We start from the raw sequence: 26,571 nt of genomic DNA, 5'->3' as shown, positions 1-26,571 counted from the left end.
TCCCTCTGAGTCCGAGGATGGGGGAAGGGGAGGGAGAGTGGCCCATCACTGTGAATCCCTGGAAAATAGTGGTTCCATTCTGTATACTGCTTCCATATTGGTGCTAAAGGGGCAACAGTGACCCCCCCCCCCAAGGTGCTCCTGCCCTGCCAACATCCCTTTAAATATTTTTCTATACCATATGCTCTCATGATCGCAAGAGGTTTATAAAATCTAAAATATTAACATACATAGTTAAAATAAATGTACAATACTGATAGACAGAATACAAAATTAATACAACAGGACCATCTGTGACTATAGTTTCTTTTCTCTTGCCTCCATTTATTGTAGCACTGCATTCGTTGAGTACTGCCTTGCTTGCTTTATCAGTTGTTTCAAATTCCTGCTGAAACCATCATGTTTTTAATGATTTCTTAATGCTTTTGAGTCTATCATTGTTCTTAATTGCTCCGGCATGGTGCTCCCGAAGAATTGGACTGGCTATTGAGAACACATGCTCTCTGGTTTTTCCCAAATGAGCTTTGAAGACCATCCTTTGTTTTGTGACAACAGTACATATGACTGAGTATATATCCGTACAGTTGCACTTAACCAAGGTGTTTAGTATTGTTTATCAATTTATGTAGTAAAGTTAAAATTTACTATTTTATACAGACTTGAATGGAAAGCCAATGAAGGGAAACTAATAATGGGGTTATGTGTTCGTATTTTCTGTGTCCAGTTAATATGGCATTGGCCACCTCAGAGACCAGTGCCAAGCTGATGTCAACAAAATGGAACTGTCAAGGGCAGCCAACACCATTTTCTTGTATGGCAGTATAAACAGTCTACAAAAAAAATGGTGTTGGCAGATCCTGAGATGGGCACTATTTTGATGACATCAACTTGGTGCTGATCACAGGGCCAGAGGGTGTCATTTTTATAGGAATGCCAATGGGGTAGAAGCTGCTCAGGATCATTCCTACTCCTTTCTTCATGGAAGACTCCTACAGAAGAAGTAAATGGAAGCCGCTGAGATCCCAGGCCCTAGCTTATAGACAAGAGGATGGAAGGCTCAGAGGGGCCCCCAGGAGTGGTGGCAGGAGCCTGGGGGAGCCCTGTTTTATCATTTTTTGTTTTTAAATATTTATTTTGGTTTGGCAAACAAACAGAACAGAAATAAATGTTAAAATGAATTAAAAAAACAAATTCCCCCTACCCCCAGGAAACAAAAAAAAAGCAGATCAAAACATTTTTTGGTCTACACATCCCTAGTGTGGATGTTCTGGGAAAGATGCAAGGGAGTACTAACATGAAAGCTATCCCATATCAAAGGGAATGCAGCATAACTGAGTTTGTGTGAGGGATTTCGGATTCTGTTTGGGAGATGAAAACCTCCAGAGGGGTAGACGTAAGCATACAGCAGCAAAAACAAAGATGCTGGTAACACTTTAAGAACATAAGAAATGCCATGTTGGATCAGAGGGGGCTAACTAGCCCAGCATTCTGTCTCAACAGTGGCCAATCTGGATTGCTAGGAAGTACTCTGCAGATTCTAAAGAGTAGATCCATTTCTTGTTGCCTAGTCTATCTTGTTCCCCAAGTCTATCTGGCTAATAATTGTTTATGGACTTTTCTTCCAGGAACTTGTCCAAATCCCTTTTAAATGTCAGCTATGCTAAATGCATTGACCACATCCTTTGGCAACAAATTCCATAGCTTTATTCTGTGTTGAGTGAAATATCTTCTCCAATTTGTTTTAAATTTGCTACCTATTCATTTCATGGAGTACTCCCTAGTCCTAGGACTATCTGAAAAGTAACTGTTCTACCCCACTCAAGATTTTAGAAACTTCCATAATATTCCCTCTCAATCACCTCTTCTGTAAGCTGAAGTTTCCTTACCTATTTAATCTTTCTTCATAAGGGAATCAGTCCATATGTTTTATTATTGTTTGCCCTTCTCTGTACTTTTTCTAGTTATGCTATAACACATTTACTGAGATATAAGCCTTTAAGGACCAAGTCCACTCTTCCAGATACAAATTTTTGGGAGACATGCTCAAAGCATAAAAGAAGCCCCAATCCTCCGTTAGCTTTTGACCCATTTTCTAACTCCTCAACTTCCAGGGATTATTGGTATTCAAAACTACTCATGTTATTCTGTAACTAATGTAGTTAATGCCAATAATATTTTTTGTTTCTATTTCATATTCTGTTTTTTCTATACTATCTTATTATAAAGATAATTGTAAATATAATCTGGTCTAGTATAGAGAGTAATCACCAAAGGAAATGCACAATGAATTTAAATATTCCTGAACACTTTGGTGGTAACTTCCAAACCTGTGCGTATGTGCACAATTACGTGCATACTTCAGCTTGTACCCAGGTATGTGGCCATTTTATAGCATACGCACGATAATATGCCAGGCCATGCGCAAAAATCCCACTTCTACTGTCTAATTCGGGGAATTTTAAAAGGGGAGCGTGCAGACACCATTCCCTGTTTTACTATTCATCCCCAGTTCGCCTCCACAAACAATCCTCAAATTTGGCTATATGCCGTTCGCTTTTTGGCGGAGTGTTCTGTTTTGCCTGCAAAAGGAAATAAATCACACGTGAATGAAAATCCTTTGGGTCCCACTTGATGGTAAATTAAACCCACGACGAACATGGATATGTTGGTAAAAATGTCTGTTATTTGAGATCTGAAGACGACAACATTTGGAGATGAGATCAGTATTACACTGATGCATTTCTTTTGCTCAAGTCTATATGACATGAAAAGCAATACTTGTAAGCAGTTTGATATTTGCATGGGATAAAGACATATCAAGGACTGTGTTTTTAAAGAGAATCTTGAAAAGAACTGTGACCACTGCCCTTGAAGAAGTCATTGGTTGGTAAAACATGCTGGGCTATTCTTTGGAACTAACTTCAACAAAACTTTTTTCCTTGGCTGATTGATTAATTCAATGCGTCTTATTTATTTATTTATTTAGAGCTTTTTTATACCGGCTTTCATGATACAATCACATCATGCTGGTTTACAAGTAACAGGGGGAGTGATAACTTTGAACATTTAACAAGTGGAGAGAAGCAAGAAAGTTACAATAAAACAGGGGAAGCATGAACTGGGGGAGGAAGTAAAGAAGCCGGAGTAGTTTAACAGTGAGAAGAGGAACAATTATTACATAGAGCTGGAATGTATCTTAATGGATGTTGCAGACAGTCTGTTAAATCCGTTAGGTGAGTCAGTTAGGTTCTGGAAAGGCTTGTCTGAACAACCATGTCTTCAGCCTCTTTCTAAATGTTAATAAGCATGGTTCCTGTCTGAGGTCAGGGGGAATGGCGTTCCATATAGATGGTCCCGCTGTAGAGAAGGCCCGTTCTCTGAGGGAAAGATGGTGTGTAGCTTTGGTTTGGGGAACCTGTAGGGATCCTCTGTAGGCTTCTCTGATGGGTCTGGATGATGCGTGTCGTTTGAGTGGGATTTGAAGGGTAAGAGGGGCTTGGGAATGGATGGTTTTATGTATGATGGTAATGGACTTATAAAGAATTCTGTAATGTATTGGTAGCCAGTGTAGATTTTTGAGGATGAGAGAGATGTGGTCTCGTCTTCTGGTGTTTGTCAGAATTCTGGCTGCCGCGTTTTGGAGCATCTGAAGAGGTTTGATGGAAGAGGAGGGGAGACCTTACAAGATAGAGTTACAGTAGTCTATCTTGGAGAAAATTACAGCTTGGAGGACCATTCTGAAATCTTGAAAATGAAGGAGTGGTTTAATTCTTTTTAGTACCTGCAGTTTATAGAAGCCGTCCTTGGTAGTGCAGTTGATGAATGATTTTAAGTTCAAGCGGCTGTCGATTAGTACTCCTAGATCTCTTGCTTGAGTGACAAAGATGTTCAATGGTGCACTGTGTGTGCTATTACTGTTTTCCAGGGAGATGAGGAGGAGTTCCGTCTTTGCTGAATTTAGTATCAGGTTTAAACTAGAGAGGAGAAGGTTGATCTCTCGTCGGCAGGTTTCCCAATGCTCAAGAGTTTGTAATGGATTCTTTGATGGGGATCAGTATTTGCACATCGTCGGCATAAAGGAAGTGTTTTAGTTTAAGGTTACTTAGCAGCTGGCAGAGTGGAAGAAGGTATATATTGAAGAGGGTGGGGGAAAGGGAGGAACCTTGAGGGACTCCTAGTGATGAGTTGCAACGCGGGGATTCTTTATTGTTGATTCTGACCTTGTAACCTCTGTTACTAAGGAAAGTTTCGAACCATGTAAATGCAGTTCCTGCTATTCCGATGTCTGCTAGTCAGTTGAGAAGGATGGAATGGTTGACGGTGTCCAAGGCCGCAGATAGGTCGAAGAGAATTAGTAAGAAGGATTGTCCTTTGTCCAGGCCCATGATGAGGTAGTCAGTCAGAGAAATGAGAAGGGTTTCAGTATTTAATGCCTTGCGGAACCCGTATTGGGTAGGGTGCAGAATTTTATGATCTTCTAGATAATCGGAAAGTTGCGAGTTCACTAATTTTTCCATTATCTTGGCTACAAAAGGAAGACTGGATACAGGGCGGAAGTTGTTGGGATCTTTAGGATCCAAATTCAGTTTCTTTAGTAGAGGTTTAAGAGATGCTAGTTTTAGAGCGTCTGGGAAGATCCCCCGATATAATGAACAGTTTATGATATCAGCCAGGGGTTTGGAGATGGTGTCAGGTACTAGCAGGAGAAGTTTGTAGGGATTTGGTCGAATGGATGGGAGGAAGGTTTCATTTTCTTTAATAGAGATTGGATCTCTGAGGCAGTGGTGGGTTCAAATGATTCAAGAGAGATATTTTTGGTTAGGAGATGGTGGGAGCTGGTAGTGGGGGATGGGGTGGGGGGCAGAAGAGTTAAGAGATTGGAGATTTTGTTTTGGAAGAAAAGCGCTAGTTTGTCAGCTTTGGATTGTGCTTGGTCATTAGGGATAGTTGGGGCATTAGGTTGTGTAAGTTCTGATACGTATGAGAATAATGTTCTAGTGTCGAAGATAAGGTCGTGAATCTTGTGAGCGTAGAAATCCCTTTTTGCCCTTAAGGTAGAATTCTTGTATTGGTGGAGAGTAAATTTGTATACAGATAGTGTGCTGGGGCAAGGGGCTTTGCGCCATTTGCTTTCTTTCTGTCTGAGGTTTTGTTTGAGTTTTCTGAGATCGTTGGTGAACCATGGTTGTCTTTTTGGGGAGTTGGGGTTGAGTTTTTTTGTTGATAGTGGACATAGTTTGTTTGCTACGGACTCTGTGATGTTGCTCCAGGATAGTAGAGCTGAGTTGGGGGTCTGAAAGGTCAATATGTGGAATTTCTTTAGCCAAGTGGTTTTTGAGGTCTTCGGAGGAGCAGGGTCTTCTATAGAGAAACGAAGATTGAATGGGGTGAGTGTTACGGGTTTCAGCCATAGTAAAGGTGGCGGAGATTAATGAGTGATCCGACCAAGGGACCTGTGTGCATACAGGGGGGGATGTGTGTGTAATGCCAGAGTTGATGAAAATAAGGTCCAGAGTGTGGCCAGCTTTGTGGGTGGGCTTATTGATGATCTGCTTGAAGCCCATAGCTGAGAGGGTGGTGAGAATAGCCTCACAATTGGTTGTGAGTGTGTTGTTGTCGAAATGGAGGTTGAAATCTCCTAGGATCATCGCAGGGGAGTCCAAATTCATGTGTAAATTCATAAGTATAATATACACTTATGAATTTACTTATGAAATAAGTGTAAATTCATAAGTATAATATATAACATAACTGTTATATATTATACTTATAAGTTCTTACGTATAATACTGTTCTTGATTTCTCATGTATAACATTCTTGAGTTCTTATGTATAATGTCCTCGAATTCCTATGTACAATACTGTTATTGAGTTCGCATGTATAATATTACTGAGTTCATATGTATATTGTTCCTGAGTTCTTATGTATAATGTTGTTCAAATGTGAACCGGAGTGAAGGCCAACACTAATACTTCGGTATATAAAAACAAACAAATAAATAAATAAATAAATGTGTTTTGCAATAATTTCTACGATGGAAGAGGCATCTGATTCAAGAAGCCCTGGTGGGACATAGACTAGGAGAATTTGGAGTTGGTCTGTTTTGAAAAGGCCTAATTCTAGTTTTGAGTCCAATGTTACTGGGAGTTGGGAGACTCGCAGCTCTTTTTTGGCTGCTAGAAGGATTCCCCCGCCTCTTTTCTTTTGCCGGGGAAGGGAAAAGAAATTGTAGAGCTGGGTGGGGAGTTGATTTAAGAGGGCTATATCTGTTGGTTTAAGCCAGGTTTCTGTTATGGCGCAGATGTCCGGTTTTGAGTCCAGGAGATAGTCGTTAAGGATCAGTGATTTCTTGGTGAGGGATTGTGCATTGAATAGTGTAAGTGAGAAGAGCGCGAGGCCTAGGAGTTGAGTAAGAGGTGAGATCATGATTGGGATGAGGGTTTTGCAGGTGCGAGGATGCGATTGCATTGTTGCTTTTCCTGTGGTGAGGAGACTGTGGTGAAGAATAGGGATTGGGAGGCCTGGAGGCATTATAGTCATGCTGAGAAGGAGCAGAAGGGATTGAATGCTGGAAGAGGCTGGCTGGCTGAGTGGTAAAGAAGGCTGGACGGGTGGTGGAGGAGGCTGAATGAATGCTAGAGGAGGCGGGATGAGTGCTTGAAGAGGTTGGATGAATGCTGGCGGCGGCTGGAAGGGATGCTTGAAGAGGCTGGAGGAAAGGAGGTTGGTTGAATGTTTGAAGAGGCTGGAAGAATGCTGGAGGAGGCTATGTGCGTGCTGGAGTTGGGACGCTTGAAGAAGTGCTGGGAGGAGACTGTCCGTGGATGATAAGAATAAGTGTTTGATGTTATGCATCTATTGCAGTGAGTGGGATTTATGTGCTTTTTTGTTTGATTTTCTGTGTCTCTTTGGTTTGTGTGCTTTTGTGGGTCCTTGTTGATTTGGGTGGTTTGATATTTTGTTTTTCAAGAAATTTTGAATTATTATGAGATGAATAAAGTGTTTAGGAATGTTTATTTAAATTAAGTGTGCATTTCCCTTGGTGATTATAGACATTTAGATGCACTTTTGTAACCATATGATTTTTTTTCTAGTATAAACAATTTAATTGGACCTTGGCTTTGTTATTCAGTCAAAGACTCCAACATCTATTAGCTTGTTACCATGTTTAATTATGGTTGAATGCTTGTAATTTCATTCAGTAAGCTGGGAACCATTGTCTTGAGATGAAAACAGGCTTCAGAACTGTCAGCAGTAAGCCAGGTCCAGTTCTGGGACAAAATTGTATTAAAAACATAAAAATCTGAACTTTTCATATTAAACCTTTCTGGAAAAAGACTCTGAATTATTGTAAGGGGATTAACAGGTGGTTGTATGTTTCCATAATAATGCTATCTTTGGAGAACAAGTAGTAATAAATAACTATTCTTTCTCCAAAGATAAGTAGTTATAATGGAGTAACACAGATGACCATAGTTAGCTTAGGGCTGCTTGCAAATATTTCTTAGAGCAAAGTGATTTTTTTTATTTTTTTTAACCAAAAGTAAAAAAAAAAAAAAAAAAAAAAAGAAAAAAAAGAAAAAAGTGATTTATCTAACAAATAGGAAATGGAGAAGATATTTGGATATTACCCTGAAAAAGGTTATTAATCAACAATTCAAATCTTTAGTCCTGAGGTAAGACAAAAGTGTTGGCTAAATATGTGGAGAGAAAATGTAGCAAGCTTGCCAATTTCTTCACTGGAGAATGACAATGAAAATTACAATTGATATAAACTAGAAGGGAAAAAAAGATGACAGCAGGCAACATGTAAAAGTATCAGAAATAAAAAAACAAACAAACACATTTAAGCAACAATACATGTCTAGCAAAGTTAGAAAACAAAGACTGAAAACATGTAAATGCTAAGATGAAGGATGAATGCAAGAAGAGAACAGATATCTGGAGACAATCTTTCTTTGATGCTAAACAGGAGCTGAGGACTAAAGGTTTCCAATGGTTCTATGCCTATAACCTGATTATTACTTTGAAAGTTCTAATGTTTAAGGAATCTCAATCCTGTTATACACATAACAGGACACAACCCATCTGTGCTGGCCCATAACTACTACTTATCTTTGGAGAATAACAACCATAGCTGGGCACCAAGCATCTATGTAAGCATCTCTCTTTCTTTGATGTGCTTTAGAAATGTCATACTATATTTAAAAAACTTCAACATAACTGTACAAGCACCTAAAAATGTCTCATTCACATAACTAAGTACATGAAACAGGCACAATTTAATATAAACTTGTTTTGCCAGCAAGAACACTTGACAGTTTCTGATATTTAATATACCTTGTGAAATGTATCCTCTCTGACTCCCTTTGCATGTTGTCATCCTTCCTCCAGATCTTTTCCCTTGAGTGCTGTTACATGGTAGATTTTCACCTACTGGACATTTTTGAAATCTTCTTGCAAAAAAAAAATATATATATATAAATAAAAAAGGGGTAAGTACTTACCTGTAATTACTGTTTTTTAATTACAGCTTTCTAACAGAGTCAACACTGATAAATCATATAACCTATTATGTACTTGTCAGAAGGATCTTCTCCCCAAGTTTTAGAACTTTCAAAGTTCATGTTATTAAATAGTTTACAGCTGCTGGAATCAACTATCCATAGTTTTTGATAGAAATATGAAAAAAGGAAATAAATTCCGAATTCAGAAATTACTCAAGAAAATTCGGCAGTTCTCAACTCAGTTTGTTTGATAGGATGTTTTCTTCCTCCTAAGTGCCAATTAGGACTGCCTCATGAAACAAGATCTAATTCCATGCCTTGATGACCTCCCAACATTTGAAGTTCTTTCCTGATTAAATGCTGCTTAACTATTTAATTCTGTCTATACCAGAACAATTATTAGACTATTTGATTTCTAAGGGGTTTCAGAGTATTCAGACAGAACATATCTTCAAGAGGTGGATATTGTACTAGCCACAGGTCATCCATAACCAGCAAGTGAACTTGGAGACCTGAAATGGCTTAAGAACATTACTGGGCCTGTCTCAAATGATTTGCACTGTAAGTGCTTGAGAGCCCATCACTTTCTTCATTGTGTTCACTGATGCCTGCTGAAACATCTTTCCTGCAAAGGGCGCACTGCTATAGTTTCTTGTTAGGTTTTGGCTTGGAATTTTAGCTATCTTTCCCTAACAGAACTTTTATTAAGTTAGGATAATTGTCTTAAGTGGAATGTAGCATACCTAGATACAAACCATAGTGATTTTAGTGCAATAATATTAATTTTTGCCTAAGATATGTCCTTGATCAGCCAATTGTTTTGAGCATGCTTATGTTGCATTTCCTAATCTATCTATATCTATCAATGTATATGTTCACATATATATACATACTGTGAACAAAGTAAAGCATTTGGCAGAGAATCACAATGCAGATACTAAGCCATAAAGCAGAAGGTAATGTTGGCGGTGTTATGTGCCTATTATGATTTTGAGATAAAGATGCATTTTAGTTACAAGTAGTATATAGATATAAGCTTCCTTAAGGTTCCTTACCAATCCCTTGATTTAGAAGGGGAAGACTGTTTCCTAGGAAAACAATTCTAAATTTCTCCTTTGCCAAAGGAACATTCAGATATCAAGTCTAAAATGAGTCTCAATCTCCCAGTGTTTCAGGTATCAAAAATACTGGGAATAAAATCCATGTCCTCTTTATTGAAATGCAACAGGTTCAACTGCATGAGTCAACAAGGAAGAAAGAAACTTCTGGCTTTACAAATTCCTAGTGAGCTTGAGGTATAGAAGACTTTATGGGACAGGTTTTGAGGCTTTCATAAAAAAAATAATTCTATAACCCTGCGTGTGCCAGTGAGCACCCAATAAGCAGCAAATATGATTCTAAGGTTTGTTAAAAATTAACATACAAGAAAAACATTTCCCTGAACTGCTCTCCAGAGCAAGGACAGAAGCTATACTTATTGGAAAGCCTAGCACTCCAGTGCTGCAGCTAGGAAGGATTAGAGAACATGATTTGAAGACTTATCTTTAAAAAAAAATTTAAAAAAATTAAAAATTCAGAATTTAAGTATTCTTTATTATATGGTAAATTATGAAAGAGCTTACAGACTTCAAACTGAAGACCAGGTATCTGCAACCAGATGCATCTGTAGCTATGAATCCTTTGCTAGAGTTTCTAGCTGCCAAACTGCAAGCATGATACTTTGCAAGCTCCATTCCATTATAGATTGTGGAAAGGAATTTCATGTCTATCTTAACTAATCTTTGTATAATGTTTCTCAAAATAAACTGGTAGGTCTGACAGTTATGTGGGCATTGTATATAATAGACTGGCAAGTTTGTCTTCCAGTGTGATTCTCTTATATCCTAGTGACATTGCTGGGGGGAATGATACTTTGTGGAGGACCATTATGTATCTTTGTGAGAGCTGAAACTGGTTTAAGCCAGGAGCTGTCTGATCAGAATGTATCATGCTTGTCTTTGATTACAATGGGATTGATCTAGTCTCTATACCTATTGTACTTGCTATACTGTAATGACTGAAATGTCAAGTTACTTACCTTTAACACTGGTTCTCTGATGAACAGCAGTATGTCAGTCCTCACATATCTCATATTGAACTTGGCATGGAAGATGACTTCAAAATTTCTAGAAGCTTTAATAATGCCCCATTATGTGCAGCCACTTCCCTACATTCCATGCAGGACTCAAGTCCATAATAAAGCTAAGACTTGGAGAAACCAACTCCAAAAAAAAGCAGGAAGGTTTTGCAAGGACTGACATCCTGCTGTCCATTGAAGTGCCATTGTTACAGGTAAGTAACCTGACTTTCTCAGAGGTCAAGTAGGATGGTAGTCTTCACACATCAGGATTTGCAAGCTACATACTGCCTTAAATAAAAAGAAAAGGGAAAAACCTAACAGTACCAACAGGAAATACAGATTTAGGTGGCGACAGGCCAGTCTAAATATTTTTGATGTTCTAATTTTTTTCTTCTTTTTTTAATAGTAGTCTGAGCCAGATTAACAGGCCTAGGAGAAATGGAGTTGGGTCCTGTCTCCAAAGAAACTCCATAGGACAAACTGTCCATATACATGAAAGTCTTGACAAAGCAGTAATGAGAAATGAATATGGCTCCAGAACTGTGAGCCTTGATATGGCCCAACCAGACCCAGGCTTTCCTAGACATAATTAAAGACGTATAATTCACTAGCCAAGGGAAGTAGAGCTCTTGGCTATGGTATTTCCAGCTTTACTGGTGTTAACGAACTGGGTGGACTATCTAAGCATTTCAGTCTGCTCCAGATCACTAGTTACTCTAACTGCAATGTCAGCTCACCTTCGTGGACTTAGATATAACTATAGACAAAGATTAGTCTCTTATTTTATAATTTTTACCAAAGCTTTAGTTAATAATGTTATGTCAAAGCTATTTTATGTTATTTTATTTCATATTATTTATTTCGCTTTAGTAATTAATTTCAGTTCTAACCTCATTATGTATGGACCTTGTAACTCGCCCTGAACTTTGGAGGGGTGGGATACAAATACTTTAAAATAAATAAGTAAATACGTGTGTGTAAAACCCCGCATTACAAAAACAGTGTAAGGTGGAAAAATCATTAGGATTTGGAGTACATTGACTTGGCATGCCGAAGTAACAACCACCAAAAACTATGCCCTGTCAGGTCAGGACCTTTAGCTCACAAATGCCCAAAAGCTTGAAAGGAGCGGTTAATTACTGGGTGAGCATGATGCTGCAATTCCACGATACAGCAGGATGTTTGCGGGAAGCTTCAATTGAAGCCAGTTCTGCATAAAGATGTATAAAGGCTGTATGAAGATGGGGAGTGTTGGGGGAGGAGCTGGCTGTCATGGTACATATGGGCACCATGAAAATGTGGGCGGGATGTTCTGGAAGCCAAATTTAGGATTTTAGGTAGAAAGCTGAAATCCAGAACCTCCACAGTAGCTTTCTCTGAAAGGCTTCCTGCTCCACATTCAGGTCCCCAAGAGGCAGGCAGAGCTCAATGCATGGATGAGACGATGGTGCAGGGAAGAGATTCAGTTTTCTAACGTGTAACCTTTTGGGAAAGGGGGGAGTTTTTTTCCGAAAAGATGGGCTGCACATTAACTACAGTGGAACCAAGCTGCTGGCGCTAACTTTTAAAAAGGAGATAGAGCAGCTTTAAAACTAGAACAAGTCGACAGCCGCCCACCAGAGCATGGTTTGGACAGAGTTATCTTCGAAGGATATTAATGGGCATCCTAACAGGTTCCAATAAAAGCAAAAGTAGTCAAGATTCATCTGAGCTAAAGGATTTCAAATTATCCCTATCAACTGAAAAGCAGAATGTTAATACAAACAAAAAAACACACTGTATGGCAATGCTAGTGTTGCGTCCGGTCGCAGATGGCTGCGACCGCTCTGCCTCATCTCTCTTTTACCCTTTTCCTCCTCCATTGGAAGAATGGCTGCCTCTGCTGCTGTTTGCCAAAACCCTTGGCGTCTCCGAGCCAGCATGGGCATCCCCGTCCGCCATGCTTCTTCCTGAGGCCTCCTAGAGCGCACGCTGCCTACATTTTTGAATACGTCATGGTGGGAACCTCGGGGCGGCCCCACCGCATGACGTCAGTACCTCGAGGTATTTAAACCTCCGCTCCGCTCCAATTGAACGAGTTAGCAAGGACTTCGGTTTTGCTACTCTGACCGCTTCTAAGCTGCTCGCTTGGATTCCTCACTATCCTCCGGGGGTATCTCGCTACTACGGAAGCTCTGGGTACCCGCTCCTCGGGGGCCTCTTGCTTCTACTCGCCCTCCTGGGTTAATCTACCTAACCTTAAGGACACCCGCCCCTCAGGGGTCCTGTCTGCTTTCTTTCAGGAACCCTCGGCGCTTCTAGGTACTCGCTCCTCTAGGGCCTATTCTGCTCAGGGTATCCTGCACCTTGGATCTCGGGTCCCTCTCTTCATTCAACTACTGAAGGAAGTTATTGGCACTGCTACTCTGTGAGTATCACTACGCTCCAGCTCTCCTCATTCCACCCTTCAGGTTCACGGCCTATCCCGCGCTGCCGAACACTACCGGACCTTTGCTACATCTGGGTGAGACCATCATATACAGAGACTGTCTGAGCTTACTGTGATATCGCTGGACTACAGCACTGTCCGTTCCTTGGGCAAGATTCTACTCTTTAGCTGCAGTATAATAAAGCTTTCTCTCCTCAGTGTCTGCTTACTAAGAGTCTAGCCAATCATTGTGGTTCCACACGGGGCCCCTCCCCATGGGAGGAGTCATCACCACTTCGACTAAGAGTCCACAATATGCCACAAATCCAACAGCTAGAAGTCTAAGAAATAAGGTGGCAGAGTTATAGTGTAAAGCAGTGAGCTAGACATAATTGGCATCTCAGAGACCGGGTGGAAGGAGGATAACCAATGGGACAGTGCCATACCAAGGTACAAATTATACTGCAATGATAGGTGGATCGATTTGAGGGTGGGGTGGTGCTTTATATTCGGGATAGCATAGAATCCAACAGGAAAAAGATAATACAAGAGAGTAAATGCACAATAGAATCTTTATGGGAAGAAGTCATGGTTGTATTGGGTAATAGTAAAGTGACAGGAGTATACTACTCTTTAACTGGCCAAAATGATGAGCTAACAGTGAAATGCTAAGAGAAATTAGGGAAGCTAACCAAATTGGTAGTGCAGTAATAATGGGAGATTTCAATTACCCCAATAATGTCTGTGTAAGTGAATCATCAGGACATGCTAGACAAAGTTCCTAAATGGAATAAATGATAGTTTTATGGAGTAATTGGTTCAGGAACTGACAAGAGACAGCAATTTTAGATCTAATTCTCAGCAGAGTGCAGGATTTGGTGAGAGAAGTAATAGTGGTGGGGCTGCTTGGCAATGATTATAACATGATCACATTTTAACCAGTGACTGGAAGGGGGATAATAAGTAAATCTACAACTCAAACAATAATCTTTAGAAAGGGAAATTTTGATAAAATGAGAAAAATATTTAAAATATCTGAAATATGCAGCTGCAAAGGTTAAGGGTGTACATCAGGTATAGACATTGTTTAAAAATACCATGTTAGAAGTGCAGTCCAGATGTGTTCCACATCTGGGAAAGGTGGAATACATCTGGACTGAAGAAAGGTGGAAGGAAACCAAATGATTACTGGCATGGTTAAAAGGTGAGGTGAAAGAGGCTATTTTAGCCAAAAAAAAGTCCTTCAAAAATTGAAAGAATCCATCTGAAGAAAATAGGAAAAAGCATAAGCATTGGCGAGTTAAATGTAAAACATTGATAAGACAGGCTAAGAGAGAATTTGAAATGGCCATGGAGACAAAAACTCATAATAAAAACTTTAAAATATACCCGAAGAGGGAAACCTGTGAGGGAGTTGGTTGGACCATTAGATGATCAAAGGATTTAAGGGGCTCTTAGGGAAGATAAGGCCATGGCAGAAAGACTAAATTAATTCTTTGTTTTCGTGTTTACTAATGAGGATTTTGGCGAGATACCTGTTCTGGAAACCATTTTCAAGAGTGATGATTTGGATGAACTGAACCAAATCACTGTGAATCTGGAAGATGTAGTAAGCCAGATAGACAAGCTAAAGAGTAGCAAATCACCTAGACTGAATGGGATACATTCCAGGGTTCTGAAAGAACTCAAAAATGAAATTCCCTTAATTCCCAAAAATAAACTACTTAGTATTTCACTTATTTCCCTACTATTGGTAAATGCGCTATACCTAGTCAAAAAATGCCTATCTTTAATGACATTCTCACAGATAACAACCCTGATATAAGTGCAATCACCGAAACCTGGTTTAAAAAATCTATGCTCTTTTAAATCAACTACCTAAAAATAAATATGACATCACATCTATTCCTAGGCTTAACAAAAGAGGAGGTGGTATAATGATACTGTCCAAAAAGGAAGTCCTCCTAAAAATACAGCAAATAAATTCTCCACCCAAATTCGAAATAGCTCTCTTAAATTCTAAGTGGCTACAAATTTGTTTAGTCTATGCACCCCCAAGCCTACTAGAACTTAATGTCTCACTATTAATTGAGTTTTTCGTTACTAACCTAAAAACTGAAATTCCTACCATCATACTCGGTGACTAACTTACATGTCGATAAGGACCCATTATCTCACAACTGTGATGCATTCTTAAACTCAATGTCAGCATTAGGTTTTCATCAAATAGTAAATCAATCAACCTACAAAGCAGGACACACACTAGACTTAATATTCATAAACTTATCTCAACACCACTCTCAGTCCTACTACTTCCCCAATCCCATGGTCTGATCATAAATTACCTGTGATATAAATATCCAATACACAACCGTAACACCCCCAGCAACCAAGACCAGAATTGAATACAGGAAACTGTCAACTAGATACCCTATCATCTCTCAAAAGCTCTGAATGACCTAGACACAAACAGTGATAACACAATCAATTCATGGTTCTCTAACAAAAAAAGTAGCTGATAATTGCTGCCCACTTATTAAAAAAGATATTTCCATTAACGAAACACACCACACCCCATGGTACAACAATGAATTAAGGATATTTAAAACACTGAGAAAAGCTGAGCGACATGGGAGAGCTTCTCCTTCCAACAAAACACTAACTACAAATCTCTATTACATAAATACAACGAAGCCACCAATAAAGCAAAAAAAGAATTCTATTCTAACAAAATAAATTTCAATATAATCCTAGAGCTCTATTCTCATACGTAAAAGACCTGACCAGTCCTATTGAAACTCCCACAAACAACTCTTCTAATTACAATACAATTGCTCAATATTTTAAAGAAAAAACTTTAAACATAATAAAAAACATAGCTCCCGTGAACTCTAACCAAATTGTACTACCAAGCAATCCTAAGAACCATTTAACCTCCTTTGACACAGTTGCATCTCTTGAGGTCGAAGGTATAATTAAAAAAATGAACCCAGCTGCCCACCCAATTGACCATATCCCAACTAAACTATTAAAAACAATCACCAATATAGTATCTAAACTTATTGCCGATATAATTAACTTATCCATAACCGAAGCTAATGTCCCACTCACTTTAAAATCAGCAATAGTAAAACCAAGCACAAAAACACCATAAGCAAATTCATATGATCTCTCACCTTAAGACCAATTTCTAATTTACCTTGTATATCAAAAATTCACGAGAAAGTAATTAACAATCAACTAACAGATTATCTGGAAAAACATAGTACCCTGTATCCAGCACAACACAGATTTAGAAATTATTTTAGTACAGAGACCCTTTTAACTTCACTACAAGATATCATCCTAAGAGGAACAGATAACAGCCAATCTTACTTCCTGATTTTACTGGACATCTCAGGCAACCTTTGATACAGTTAACCATAATATCCTCCTTGATAGACTAAACGAAATAGGCATTAAAGACTTAGCGCTCAAATGGTTTAGCTCTTACCTAACAAATAGAACCTTCAAAGTAAATTTCTTGATAAAGAGTCACATCCTATCGATCTCAGCTTCGGAGTGCCCTAAGGATCCTCTCTATCCTCTACACTATTTAATATCTATATGCTCCCTTTATACAAAATTCTATCAGGCCTCGGTCTAACACATTTTATCTATGCCGATGATGTTCAAATTTTAATACCGATCCAAAAGTCCATTGACCAAACTCTAAAGCTCTGGGACATATACCAATCTACCATTGAAAAGGTATTAACCCAAATGAATCTTTCCCTAAATACTAAAAAAACTGAAATCCTATACATCTCCCCTAAATTAAGCAAGACAAAAGAGCTTGAAATTCAAGAAGCGGCCAAAAACTACCCCATCTCCCTAGAAGTACGCGATCTAGGGATTCTTATAGATTGCGACTTCTACATGAAATCCTGCATTAAAAAAATCATAAGCGATGGTTACTTCAAATTAAACATACTCAAAAGATTAAAACCCCTCCTATTCCCTAAAGACTTTAGAACTGTCTTACAGGCACTTGTCTTATCAAGATTAGACTACTGTAACTCACTATTCTTAGGCCTTCCCGCAAATATAACTAGACCATTGCAACTTCTGCAGAACTCTGCAGCTAGACTCTTGACAGGTACTAGAAGATCTGAACATATCACCCCAATATTAAAAGAACTTCATTGGCTGCCGGTCAAATACAGGGCCCAGTATAAAATCTTATCACTAATACACAAAACCCTCTACAATGAAAAAATTGAATGGCTAACCTCTTCACTTCACTTCCATACCCCCTCAAGAACCACCAGATCAACCAGAACAGGAATGCTACCAATTCCTTCCCCCAAAATTGCCCACCTAAATAATGTAAGAGAAAGATCGATCTATATTGCTGGACCCCTTCTAAGGAACTCCATCCCACAGGAATTACGACAAGAAGCTGACATCAAATTATTTAAAAAGGGGATTAAAACTTGGCTTTTTAAACAAGCCTACCAAGAACTGTTAGCATAATTATCTTACACTTCTGATTTAATACCAAGGTAATGTATATTTTTATTTTACTATCTCTACCCTTACTACCTCTCTAAGTGTTTAAATTTTGATTATTTAGCATACTATTTAGTTTGCTATGTTAATTATATTATGAAATAATTATTTACTTCTTTCTTCTTTGGAAATGCAAATAATTTTAAATGATTAATTGCTAACTACTGTAAACCGATTTGATATGCTTGCATGAAAAGTCGGTATATAAAAACTATTAAATAAATAAATATTAGCAAAAATTTGTAACCTATCATTAAAATCGTCCATTGTACCGGAAGACTGGAGGGCGGCCAATGTAACCCTGATATTTTAAAAGGGCTCCAGAAAACTATGGACTGGTGAGCCTGACTTCAGTGCCAAGAAAATAGTAGAAACTAATCAAAAACAAGATCTTAGAACATTTATTTAGCCATTTTATATACCAACAGTTTACCACATGACGTACATATTATACATCGACAAGTACATTGTCTTAATGAGGGCAAACATACAATTTAAAAATTGACACACATTTGGCAAAAGGTATTTAGTTCAGGAGATAGGTTCTTAATGACTTTGCCCTTGAGGGTGCATGTTCTGTGTTCAGGTGATTTTAAGTTAGGTTATAGGCATTTTGAAACAACCATGTTTTTAGGTCACGTTTAAATTTTTCTTTCTTTCTGGAGTCAGTCTTAGATACACAGGTTGAGAGTTCCATAGCATTCGGCCTGCTATTGAGAACATGCGGTCTCTTATTTTTGTTTGGTGAGTATTCTGTAATGATGGCACAGTTAGTAGTCCTTTGTTTTGAGATCTTAATGATCTCTATGGCCTGTATGATTTTAGAGCTACATCTACCAAGCCAGAGTTATTAGAATGATATATAGAAAGACATGATTTAATGGAACAAAGCCAGTATGGATTTACTGAAGGGAAGTCTTGCCTCAGAAACCTACTACATTTTTGAAAGGGTTAATAAACATGTGGATAAAGGTGAACCAGTAGATATAGTGTATTTGGATTTTCAGAAGGCATTTGACAAAGTCCCTCATGAGAGGCTTCTAAGGAAACTAAAAAGTCATGGGATAGAAGGAGATATCCTTTCATGGATTGCAAACTGGTTTAAAGACAGGAAACAGAGTAGGATTAAATGGTCAGTTTTCTCAGTGGAAAAAGGTAAACAGTGGAGTGTCTCAGGGATTTGTACTTGGACCAGTGCTTTTCAATATATTTATAAATGATCTGTAAAGGGTTACAATGAGTAAGATGATCAAATTTGTAGTAGTTAAATCACATGCAGATTGTTATAAGTTGCAGGAGGACCTTGCAAGACTGGAAGATTAGGTGTTCAAATGGGAGATGAAATTTAATGTGGACAAGTGCAAGGTGACGCATATAGGGAAAAATAACCCATGCTATAGTTACTTAATGTTAGGTTTCATGTTAGGAGTTACCACCCAGGAAAAAGATCTAGGCGTTATAGTGGATAATACATTGAAATAGTCAGCTCAGTGTGCTGTGGTGGTCAAAAAAGGAAACAGAATATTAGGAATTATTAGGAAGGCAATACTGAATAAAACAAAAAATGTCATAATGCCTCTATTGCTCCATGGTTAGACCACACCTAGGGCTAGATTTTAAAAGCCCTGCGCGCCTATTTTGCATAGGTCGCCGGCGCGCGCAAAGCCCTGGCACGAGCGCAAGTCCTGGGGCTTCGTAAAAGGGGCGGGAGGGGGTGTGTCCGGGGGCATGTCGGCAGTCCGGGGGCGTGGCGATGGTTCGGGGGCGGGCCGGGAGGGTGGTCGCGAGTCCCCCAGCACTGCGGCCTGGGCCGGGGGGATGCCGAGGCGGTCCTCCTGTAATGTATCACAATCCGCTTGTGATTTAACTACTCTGAATAATTTTGTATCATCTGTAAATTTGATCACCTCACTCGTATTCCTTTCCAGATCATTTATATATATATTGAAAAACACCGGTCCAAGTACAGATCCCTGAGGCACTCCACTGTTTACCCTTTTCCACTGAGAAAAGCTTGAAGTGTGTCCTCCTCCACAATGGCAATTTATTTGGTGCAGGCCCAATTGGCCAGTTTGTTTTCGTGAAGAATATGAAGACATAAAGAGAGTCATTGATCTGTTGCAATGTCATAAGCACAGTTGGATCATCTGTGTTGACCTTAAAATGGTCTGCTTCCTTCTTGGTCAGCAACGTGGATACACCAAGTATCCCTGGTTTCTGTGTATGTGGGACAGCAGAGCTCATGAGAAGCACTGGATGCAGTTGAATTGGCCTCCAAGATCTGACCTAAAACCTGGTGATCCAAACATTCTACATGAGCCACTTGACAGAAGGAACATTATATTCCCACCCTCTGCACATAAAACTGGGTCTCATGAAGCAATTTGTTAAAGCTTTGCCAACTGAAGGAATCTGTTTCAAGTATCTCATTTTGGCATTTCCTAGCCTGTCATTTGAAAAGATAAAGGCCGGTGTGTTTGACGGTCCACAGATTCGGCAGCTCATTAAAGATGAACATTTCATCGGGACAATATCAGAACTCCAAAAGAATGCTCGATTGTCATTCAAAAACCTTGTCAAGGACTTTCTTGGAAATACACGAGCACAGAATTACACCGAAATTGTCCAGAAACTCTTGGAGAGCTTCAAAATGCTTCGTTGCAACATGAGCATCAAGGTGCATTTTCTGCATAGCCATCTTGCTGACTTCCCAAAAAACCTTGGTGCAGCCAGTGATGAGCAAGGTGCATGATTCCACCAAGATTTGAAGGTCATGGAGGCAGGATATCAGGGTAGATGGGATGTACATATGATGGCTGACTATTGTTGGAGTATCAGGCGAGATTGCCCACAGATTGAACACTGCCGGAAAAGCTATAAGCGTAAATTTTTACCTTAATATGTATGTTTGGTAGCAGAACTTTACTACTTGTACACAATTTGACTTACAGTAACAATATATAGCTTTTGTATGAATAAAATAACTCTAAACAGTATATTCAGGTAATTTTATTTTATTTCCTTTGTATGTACATATTGTATGATTTTTGGGACAAAGGGAGGGTATCCTGTACCTTAAAAAGTTGACGTGATAGAGAAAAACTGGGGTCATTTTTGGATTCAGATATCAAAAGTTAGTCAAAAAAAAGTGTCAGATCTAACTCAATGAAAATTGTGTTACCCAGTGAATCTGTGATTCACTTATATATCCAGGTAATTATCTTTTGCCTTGACCTACATATCTTTTCAAACTCTTTATTTAAAAGAGTTTACAATACGAACAAAGTGTATAATACAACACTCTTACCACATATAGTAAAACAAATGCAATGAGATCTCATCCCTCTCAATCTAATTCCAGTAACGTCCCCAAATCTTGTCATTTGACTGATCTTTAGAGCTAGCTGTAAGCTTCTCCACCTATCACCTGTCAAAACCAAAATACCATCTTAGGTCTCCACTTCCAGAAATGGGCAATGGTGAGTCTGGCAGCTTGATTTGTTTTATTTATTTAGCGAACATTTATATTCCACTGATCTAATAAACTCTCTCAGTCCAAACATCAAAATCATCATATGAACAAAATGAATTAATTAAAAGACTTTTGGGTCAGACGAAAACAACTAATAAATCCCTCATTATATGCTCATGCCCATAAAATCTATAGACTTCTTTCAATTAAATTAATTTAGTGGCCAAAAGCCTCTGGAAAAATAACCTTCTTCACCTTTTTACAAAAATACAAAATTCTTTTCTCCTCCATGTTCTCAGGGGAGAGTGTTTCAGCTATTGAGAAAGGCCTACAGCAAGTTTCTATTAGATGGCCAAATTTATAAGATGAAAGTGAGAAAAAAAAGATCGCCCTTAGAGACAAAGGTCACGTCCAGGAAAACAATCTTTGAGCACTGTTTTAAAATATCATGAAGCATCCACATGAATGTCTCTAAAAACTAGAATAAGTACTTGAAATCTGATGGAGTGTAGCTCCTAAAAGCTAGTCTAAAATTGTATTAAGTTAGATCAATAAAAAGGTATTGCCTTATATTTTCTGTAGATTTATTTTCATGCATTCAAGTGAATTAACATGACAATCATACTACTTTATCTAAGAAAGGTATGTGAAACCTTCAGCATTCAGAATTTCAAATCGCAGATACTTGACTATCAAGACAAAATTAAAAAAAAAAATCTAAAATTTTATTTGCAACAATTTTCAAGTTTTAGATCATCAAAAGAAGATCTTTGGATTTCTCAGAAGCCACAATATAACTGATTCATAACAAAACACCTTTTTTACCCCATACATTAAAATAGAATGTAATCTCTAGCAATGTTTTCTTTAATATTTTTGTGGGCAGTGTGCTCAAAAAAGTTCTCATGTGCAATGTAGTATATAAATCTGGGCATGGTGTTCTTTGAAAAGCCATTCTAGTTTTCTTTTCTTGTGCGTGCTATATTTTCCTGTCTGTGCATACATGCATACAACTTACAGAGAATATTGGTCTCCTGCTCTCTCAATTCAGACCAGCTCTGTTCATTTGCATGTGGTCTTCAATTTTGGCAAAACCACATAAATTGACCAGGTCATTCATCAAAACGCGTTATCGTGTTAATGCTCGCAATAATGCATTAACGCCATAACGCATGCAACCACGCTAGTGCATGGCGTGAATGCAAAATTTTGGAAGGGAGGAGTTTGGGTGGGATTTAGGAAAATGAGGGGCAATATTGCACCATGTGATATCAATGCATGCTATTGCACGGTTTTAATGCCGGAAATAACCATCTTTTTTCTTGGTGTTAGGCTTGCGATATGCCCGAAATGGCCATGATGCAATTCTCGATAAATTTTTAGAATTGTATTTTGGCCATTTCTGGTCTTGGAAGGGGGAGGGGGGGGGGTAGAGCGAGAGCGCGCCTCTGGGAAGGCCTTCACAGTGTGCAACTATTTATCTCTCTATAGGAGGGCCATCTAATAGCTCGAGGTGAGGTGTTGGTTTAGGGACCAGTTGTCATGTAGAGTGAGACGTACGAACAGCACAGTATACCTTGGGGAAGATATGAAGTCATTTGGAGTGAGGAAAGTCTTGCTTGCTTGAACACAGGAGTTGTTTGAAAACTAAAAATCTCCAGCTCCAGTTGCATCGCATTTGTTGGAATTCACACTTCTGAAGACATCAAGTGTTTGTGTTTGATAAAATTGGAGGAGGGAAATTGGCTAAAAATTTTATTATGACGCGAACAAAAATGGATTTTTAATATGAGCTCTATTATTCCATTGGGTTTGAATGTGGATATAGAGTGGAGTCATTTTTTTCAATAAGCACTTGATTGACATTTTGACAGCTGCTACGCTGTGCATGTATGTCCAGTGACGTCTTCACGCACATGTTCCATTTTATTTAAATAATGCTCTGCCGCTGCAGAGCCTGTTCAATATCTCAATCGGTTTGGAACATGAACGCATTGAATCTTTTAATGCCGGTAAGAATTCACAGTGGAATGGTATGATTTGGGTGAGAGTTTGTTCTAACTTGTACAGCTTATTATCTCTACTTTTTTCTCTCTTAGCAAAACAAGTGACATCCAGCATAGAGTGTACACCTGATACAGACTATTCAAAACATAACATTATGTTGGGTCACGGGTTGCAGCCTGAAAAAATTCACACTGAATCACTGTTCCTCCAATACGAATGAAGAAGGAAGTGATTTTATTTTCTTTACTTATTTTACTTGCAAAAAAGAAATATAAAAAAAAACAAACGTATTTGTGATTAGAGACTAATGATTATAAGTGACCCGTTTGTAAGCGTATGAATCAATACGTTCATAGGTGTTATGGTCTTTTAAATCACATTGCTGATGTCTGGTAGCAAGTAATACATAAGGAATATGAACAAGTTTGATGAATGCCATCATACAGAAGTCATACCTTTTGGTTGTTAAGCAGGAGAAAGCTACAAAACTTTGAAATCTGTAATTCTGTCCTCGCTATATATTTAAATAAGAGCTCCCAAAAACAAAATTTTGCATATATATTCAAGATATATATATATATATAAAATTAGAGAACAAATTAAAGTTTAAATTCTCAAGCCTATTACTATCTTAAATCAAGGAAAAAAGGTGTCCTCAAGTGGAAAATTAGTCCAGCTAATAACCACCACATGGGTCTGAATTGAGAATCCCTGCTAGACCCACATAAAGGGGTAGATTTTCAAAAAGCGCGCCTTCGTGTACTTTTGTTGGCGCATCAGGCGCAAACAAAAGTACGCTGGACTTTAGTAGATACGCGCGTAGCCGCGCGTATCCGCTAAAATCCTGGATCGGCGCGCGCAAGGCTGCCAATTTCGTGTAGCCGGCGCGCGCCGAGCCGCACAGCCTGCCGCCGTTCCCTCCAAGGCCGCTCTGAAATCAGAGCGGCCTCGGAGGGAACTCGCTTTCGCCCTCCCCTCACCTTCCCCTCCCGGCCCTATCTAGACCCCCCCTACCTTTGTCGGGGGATTTACGCCTCCTGGAGGGAGAAGTAAATCCCCGCGCGCCAGCGGGCCTCTAGCGCGCCGAGACGGGACCTGGGGGCGGTTCCGGAGGGCGCAGCCATGCCCCCGGACCGCCCCAGGCCGAAACCACGCCCCCGGGTCCGCCCCCGAAACGCCACGTCCCGCCCCCAAAACGCCACGCCGATCCAACACGCCCCCCGAAAAACCCGGGGACTTACGCGAGTCCTGGGGCTCTGCGTGCGCCGGTAGGCCTATGGAACATAGGCACACTGGCGCGCAAGGCCCTGCTCGCGTAAATCTGGGCAGATTTACGCGAGCAGGGCTCTTAAAATCTGCCCCAAAGAGAATCAAAGTAGTAACAAAAGAAATTCTAAAGAAATTAAATGTGTTGAAAAGAAATAAAAATGCTCTGTTATCGATGCACCCCGACACAAACAGCTGAGAGCCTACAAGGCACTTGACAAGAAAGGTTAAAAAAACAAAACAAAAAACAAACAGAGGCTTAACTATACAATAATAAAATCTAGATAAATAAAAAGTACTAAAGAACAAAAGATTTAGGAAATGTGATGAATAATGAGGAAATCCAGATAGGCTCTGACAAACAGCAGAAACAAATCTGAGGAAGGCTGACTTCAACAGCATGAACTTTGTAAAATTCTATTTGTGGTAATTTAATCCCTTTTTGTGTCTATTACCATGTGACAAGTATATCTGCAAGCAATTTTCTATAGAGTTTGGGAAAAACTCAGACATGTGACAGATCACATGATGTATCAGTTTCACTATTAGATATGCCTATGTCTGGAAAAAATACAAGTACAGACAGAAGAATAAATGAGCATCTCTAATAAATATGCATTTATCCCATGATGCTTTTGCATACCTCATCTACAGCAGGCATTTTGCAAGCAGATTTTAAAATGTTCAGCAGGTAAATATCTAAAGAAAAAACATCTAAAGCAAACTTTAGAGTCAGCAATCTTATCAATAAGTTTTTTCTTTTTATGGAATCAAAGCAAATTATGATAGGAAAGCATAATCATACTGCTTCCTAGATAACTATCATGGCAGGTAATTGTCATCACTTTGGGGTAGATTTTAAAAGGAGTACACACGCATCCATGTGCATACGGTTCCCGGTGTGTGCACATGGACGCGCCGATTTTATAACATGCTTGGGGGGGGGGGGGGGGGCGCAAATTTTCCATTAATATGCATGACGACGCAACCAGGGCTCCCCCAGTTCCCTCCCAGTCCGCTCTAATTAAGGAGTGGACTGGGAGGGAACTTCCCTACCCCCCTACCTAAACTTCCTCCCTCTTTCTCTCTCCTCTCCACCCCTAAACCTATCCTATCTACTAATTATTTATTTATTTTTTTCTACTTTCTGCTCCTCTTGCGCAGAAGAAATCTGCGTGTGCCGGCTGGCGCGCGCTTCCCCAGGACAGCGTAGAATGGCGCTGTCCCGGCCCGCCCCCTGTCCAGACTCTGCCCCCCGCCTCTTCAGAGAGACCTGGCACTTGTGTGCATACCAGAGTTCATGAGCGTGGAAGGGCCAGTTTTAAAATGCGCACAGTGTGCCCAAGGCCTGGCCACGCATGTAAACTCCAGATTTTATGCGCATGGGCCTTTTAAAATCTGGCCTTTAATGTCTTGAGCAATATTGCAAAGAATTTTATTTCAATCTGATATAAAGCATAAATCATGGCCCAGGAAAAAAAGTCTTTTATTGCCTCTTAAGCTTGTTCTTTAAAATGCTAGGACTTATATTTTTGACCAGGTTCACCTTCTTTCACATTTGAACTTCAAAGCAATTTTAACCTTCCTCAGTCATGTTCTTTGCCATTTATGAGTGTATTTGTGTGGTGGAAGGTTTTCATTAGTGCCTGCCAGAACCTTTTCATTTATTCATGTCCTACCCTCCTTTTATAAACCAGTCACTGTCATAGCAGTCCTCAGGAGAGTGCCAAGACTATGGCTCCTTTTGGAATTTGGTATATGTGCACCTCAAATCTCAACCATAGGGTTGTGTGATGGCCACATGGATGGATTTCCTCTCCCCAGGGTTCTGGGATTGGCTGCCTCCAGCAAGTCCAAGATCCTACTAGCTTACTCAACAAGCATCAAAGTAAAGGATTTGAATTTCGTGTTTTTGCATGGCAAGATGCTGCACTGCCACTAGGCCAATCCCAGTATGGCAATTATTTAAAACCATCTTTGGTACAACTCTTACCTTGTCCAGGAACAAAAGGTCTAGAAAATTGGGGCACAACAGGAAGAGGAGTTAACCCAGGATGGATGCTTTTCATGTTTGATAACTGAATTGGTGCTGGTGACTGCACTGGTGAGGTAACAGGACTGCCAATTTGGGTGCTATGCTGTAGATAAAACAGAATATGCAAATAAATTAGAGTAAAAAATGAAATTCTATGTTGCAAATGTGTTGCAATTAAAATAAAATGTTGAAAAGTGGTGTAGACT

General features: G+C 39.3%; 1 protein-coding gene across 11 annotated transcripts in view; it reads right to left on the bottom strand.

Annotated features, from left to right (window-relative positions):
• Positions 1-26,571, bottom strand: part of R3HDM1 (R3H domain containing 1) — a 476,151-nt gene that overhangs the window by 12,206 nt on the left and 437,374 nt on the right. For all 11 annotated transcript variants that reach the window (XM_029605380.1, XM_029605381.1, XM_029605379.1 and 8 more), the window contains one exon: positions 26,324-26,468. In XM_029605380.1, coding sequence (XP_029461240.1) covers positions 26,324-26,468 — 145 coding nt within the window. The remainder of the gene's footprint in view (positions 1-26,323; positions 26,469-26,571) is intronic.

Source organism: Rhinatrema bivittatum, chromosome 6, assembly GCF_901001135.1.
Source record: "Rhinatrema bivittatum chromosome 6, aRhiBiv1.1, whole genome shotgun sequence".
NCBI classification, from domain to species: Eukaryota; Metazoa; Chordata; class Amphibia; order Gymnophiona; family Rhinatrematidae; genus Rhinatrema; species Rhinatrema bivittatum.
This window is presented reverse-complemented; position numbering and strand designations above follow the sequence as displayed.